The sequence below is a fragment of the Portunus trituberculatus genome, chromosome 13 (genome assembly GCF_017591435.1).
Source record: "Portunus trituberculatus isolate SZX2019 chromosome 13, ASM1759143v1, whole genome shotgun sequence".
NCBI lineage: Eukaryota > Metazoa > Arthropoda > Malacostraca > Decapoda > Portunidae > Portunus > Portunus trituberculatus.
Window position 1 is genome coordinate 3,984,281 of NC_059267.1, and position 5,000 is coordinate 3,989,280.

At 42.3% G+C, this 5,000-nt stretch overlaps 1 protein-coding gene across 1 annotated transcript in view; it reads left to right on the forward strand.

Moving 5' to 3' along the window:
- Window positions 1–916: 916 nt before the first annotated feature.
- Window positions 917–5,000, forward strand: part of LOC123502947 (proline-rich receptor-like protein kinase PERK2) — a 62,222-nt gene continuing 58,138 nt past the window's right edge. Inside the window, exon 1 of the mRNA XM_045252241.1 lies at window positions 917–920. Within this exon, the coding sequence (XP_045108176.1) occupies window positions 917–920 (4 nt within the window). The remainder of the gene's footprint in view (window positions 921–5,000) is intronic.

Here is a 5,000-nt window from a genome sequence, read left to right on the forward strand (position 1 = left end):
AGAAGAAGGAGGAGGAGGAGGAGGAGGAGGAGGAGGAGGAGGAGGAGGAGGAGGAGGAGGAGGAGGAATACAAAGGAATACAAAGGAAGGAGGAGGAGGAGGAGGAGGAGGAGGAGGAGAAGAAGGAAGAAGAAGAAGAAAATGATGAAAAGAAGAAGAAGAAGAAGAAGAAGAAGAAGAAGAAGAAGAAGAAGAAAGAAGAAGAAGAAAGAAGAAGAAGGAAAAAATTTTCATACTGTAGTGAGTGATATAACAACAAATAACAACAGTCTTATAATTTTCCCAAGATTTTGCAACATTATCAAGGTCAACGTTGCCACACACACACACACACACACACACACACACACACACACACACACACACACTGTATCAAGGCTTCTCAGGAGTGACTGCAGGTGTAACTAGAGCAATAAACAAACAGGTGAGAAAGCAAACCATTAAAATAACCAGCGAAGAACGAGGAAATACAGGAAGGAAGGAAGGAAGGAAGGAAGGAAGGAAACGAAGGAAAGTGCTGAAAGGAATGTAAATGGCTTGAAAGGAATGAAGGAATATTTGAAAGTAAGGAATGAAGAAATGAGAATGAAAGAATGGGAAGGGAGGATGGAAGGAAGGCGAAAAAATACACGAATGAATAATTAAACGAGAGAGAGAGAGAGAGAGAGAGAGAGAGAGAGAGAGAGAGAGAGAGAGAGAGAGAGAGAGAGAGAGAGAGAGAGAGAGAGAGAGAGAGAGAGAGAGAGAGAGAGAACGAAATAATGAATAAATTAATGAAAGAAGAGGAAAAACAGATAAAAAAAGAAAACACAAAAAATTAATGAAGGAATTGATCTTTTCTATTGACACACACACACACACACACACACACACACACACACACACACACACACACAAGATCATGGCAAAGATCAACATGGGTAAGTCAACAAGCTGTGATTACTTGTGTCACATAAATAAGAAATAAGCGGCGGTGGTGCTGGTGGCGGCGGTGGCGGTGGTGGTGGCTGGACTACTGTGGAGGATGAAGGATTGACAAGGATAAAGGACCACTTATGACCACTCGCTGAGACACATTCACTTCCTTCACTCCAGTACTGAGACGTTTTTTTTTTTATTTATTTTTTTTTTACCACGAGTCTTGTGTATTATTGAACGATTTTACTGACATTAGAAGGTGTCTATGGACGTCACAAGATTAATGGCCACAGTTCTCACTATTTTAAACCTCCACGTAAGTTTTTGAAGCTGTATAAAATCGTCAAATAGTAAGCAGAATGAATATGAAAACGCGTCATTGTACTGAAGGGTTTAGTTAACGCATTGATCCTACACTAAGATAATAGATGAGTTGTATATAGTGTTATTCTTCTACATAGTGTGCAGAATCCCAGCTTAACGATTACCATCATCATATAAACACCCTTGAAAACTCCAAATACTCATTGTTATTGTACAAAGACGATTTTCAAAGGCCGTAGAGATGGTGAGCGGTATTTAATGTTATTCCTTCACATTCAGAGCAAAATTCCTGTCAAAAATATCACTAGCATTCACATAAACACTCTTCAAAACTCCTGATGCTCATTGTTCTTGCTAAGGCTGAAGGTGTGTGTCTGTGTGTGTGTGAGAGAGAGAGAGAGAGAGAGAGAGAGAGAGAGAGAGAGAGAGAGAGAGAGAGAGAGAGAGAGAGAGAGAGAGAGAGAGAGAGAGAGAGAGAGAGAGGGGGGGTAGAATCTAATAATTTAACAGTTAATTCGGCTTAACAGAGCATCGTTATAAGCCTGGACATGAACACTATAAATAATCCAATCGTGTGGAGAAGAGACCATATTTCAACCACTGGTGCGCGTTTAAGGGATTCGATACCACATAAATAAACTCCAATTCTTTTATGGCCACTTAATACTCTTCACTACTAAAATTAACGATAACAACTAAATAAATAAACGTAAACAGTCTTTGGTATTGTAATCAGTAGTGAATTGATGAGATTCGATACCACAGGGGCGATATCCAATCCTCATCCCCTAATATAGAGTGTTTAAGGATTCCAACACCGTAGGAAAGGCAAGGCAGTCATGTAATACAACACTCAGTAGTCTGCAGTACAAGTGTTGCTCTGAGTGTAGATCTAACAGCTTTCTCGATCAAGTGTTCATGAATATCTAATAAACTCTCTCTCTCTCTCTCTCTCTCTCTCTCTCTCTCTTTAGTTTCTTCCACGAACTCTTATGTTAAAACTGTAGTCTCTTTCGTTCTTTCTTCTTGTTCTCTTCCTCATCCTCCACTTCTCCTTTTTCTTCCCCTCCATTACTCACTCTACACACACACACACACACACACACACACACACACACACACACACACACACACACACACACACACACACACACACACAGTATCTACATCAAGACACTTCCCTCCCTCTTTCGTCACTCCACCAAACTCTCCCTTCCCTTCACTTCCCTCTCAATTCCACCAAAGTGTCTCTCCATCTCTCCAAACACTAGTCGACTCTCTTTTTCCTCCCTTTTCCTCCCTATCCCTCTCCCCTTTCCTCCAATCTCCTTATACCTCCTCCTCTCCTTCCCTCTCCCTCTCCCTCTCTCTCTCAAAGGTGAAAATGTTACCGTGATATGACAATGCTAATTAGGGTGAGAAAAATTGCCTGCCCAGGTGAGACAGGAGCCACACCTGTCCAGAGCCTAATTAGTGACTCCTTACCTGTTTACCTGTTTCCCTAATGGACCCAAGATGATCAGAAAGAGGAGAAGGAGGAGGAGGAGGAGGAGGAGGAGGAGGAGAAGAAGAAGAAGAAGAAAGATAAAGAAAGAGGAGAAGGAGGAGGAGGAGGTAATATAAAAAAATACAACGCCCTCCTCAACAGTCTCTCTCTCTCTCTCTCTCTCTCTCTCTCTCTCTCTCGTGACGTCACCTGAGTTACTCTATCAGGAACTTTGACCTTTTTTTCCCAGGCAGGTCGACGCTCTTCCTTCAACTCTGACCCTGACCTGGTGTGTGTGTGTGTGTGTGTGTGTGTGTGTGTGTGTGTGTGTGTGTGTGTGTGTGTGTGTGTGTGTGTGTGTGTGTGTGTGTGTGTGTGTGTGTGTGTGTGTGTGTGTGAAAGTGAAAGCCTGATAGATATAAAGAGAGAGAGAGAGAGAGAGAGAGAGAGAGAGAGAGAGAGAGAGAGAGAGAGACACACACACACACACACACACACACACACACACACACACACACACACACACACACACACACACACACACACACACACACACGAATTAATCAGTCAACACCCACTATGCTATTTATTGATAAGTTTTTTCGTCTCTCTCTCTCTCTCTCTCTCTCTCTCTCTCTCTCTCTCTCTCTCTCTCTCTCTCTCTCTCTCTCTCTCTTCATTTCCTTCCCTTCCCTTCTTTCCTTCCTCACTATCCTTTCCTCCCCTCACCTCTCCATTTCCCTTCCCTCCCACTTCCCTTCTTTCCCATTCCTATCTCCTCATAGTCTTTTCCCTCCCCGTCCCCCTCCCTTCCCTTCCCAATCTCTTCCCTTCCGTTCCGTCTCCTCCTCATCTCTTCCCTCCCCTCTCTTCCCCTCCCCATATCTTTCTCCCCTTCCTTTCCCTCCCCTATCCATTTCTTCCTCCCCTTCCTTTCCCTCCAATCTTTCTCTCCCATCCCTTCCCTTCCCCATCTCTTCCTTCCCCTCCCTTCTCCTCCCCCATCACTTCCCTTCCTTCCCCTCGTCACGCTCCAATGGACTTAAGTTATAATTTTATGATAACTTATAACTTTTTGATTTCGCTTTAAAAGTTTGTAATTAATTGTCATTTTCCTATTCATAATGTTTTTTTTTTCTATTAATTTATTCATGCATTTATCTATCTATTTTTTTTTCTCGTTTATTCATTTATTTAACTGTCTAATTAATTTTCCATTGTATCTATCTATCTGTTTTTTTTTTTTTTTCTATTCATATCATTTTTTTTTCCTTTTTAATATTCTGATCTATCTATTTGTTCCTATATATTCACTTCATCTATCTGTTTATCTACTTATCTATCTATCTATCTGTCTATCTATCTATATATCTATCTATCTGTCTATTTCTTTACTTTCTGGTTTTCTATTGCAATACATACATTCTTCGGATTCTCTCTTTTTCTTTTTCATCCACATTTTCTTTTCCTCTTCAGTGTTCCAATTTTCTTGTTATCTTTCGTGTTTGTGGTTATTCATTGCAGGAGGAGGAGGAGGAGGAGGAGGAGGAGGAGGAGGAGGAGGAGGAGGAGGAGGAGGAAGGAGGAGGAGGAGGATGTTAAATACAAACGGCGGTTCTGGTTCAAACACACACACACACACACACACACACACACACACACACACACACACACACACACACACACACACACACAGATGACCTTTGGGAATTTGTGGGACGAAATGTGATTCCCCAAAATGTGTGTGTGTGTGTGTGTGTGTGTGTGTGTGTGTGAGAGAGAGAGAGAGAGAGAGAGAGAGAGAGAGAGAGAGAGAGAGAGAGAGAGAGAGAGAGAGAGAGAGAGAGAGGGAGAGAAACTTGACAAGGAAAGGTAAATTATCTGCTAGGTTTCATTTTTTGTCATCCTCGGACCGGAACTCTCTCTCTCTCTCTCTCTCTCTCTAGTAAGATCAAGGACCCTCTTTCCCTGACTACCCTCAGTTTCTAGACATCCTCTACCGTTACTTCCATGGTCACTGCTCCTCTGAACTTACTGACTGCATGGTTCTCCCTCCTCCCCTTCTTCCATGGCTTTTCTACACAAGACTTTCTACCTACCCTCACCCCCTATGCTGTCCATCTCACTAATGCAAGAGTCAGTCAGCCAGCCAGCCAGCCACTCCCTCATCCCCTTCATTGGTAAAACTCTGTAACTCTGTGCTTTGTTTTCCCTTCTTCCTATGATTTGACCTGCTTCACGAGATGATCATCAGGACATGTTTGAATTTAAA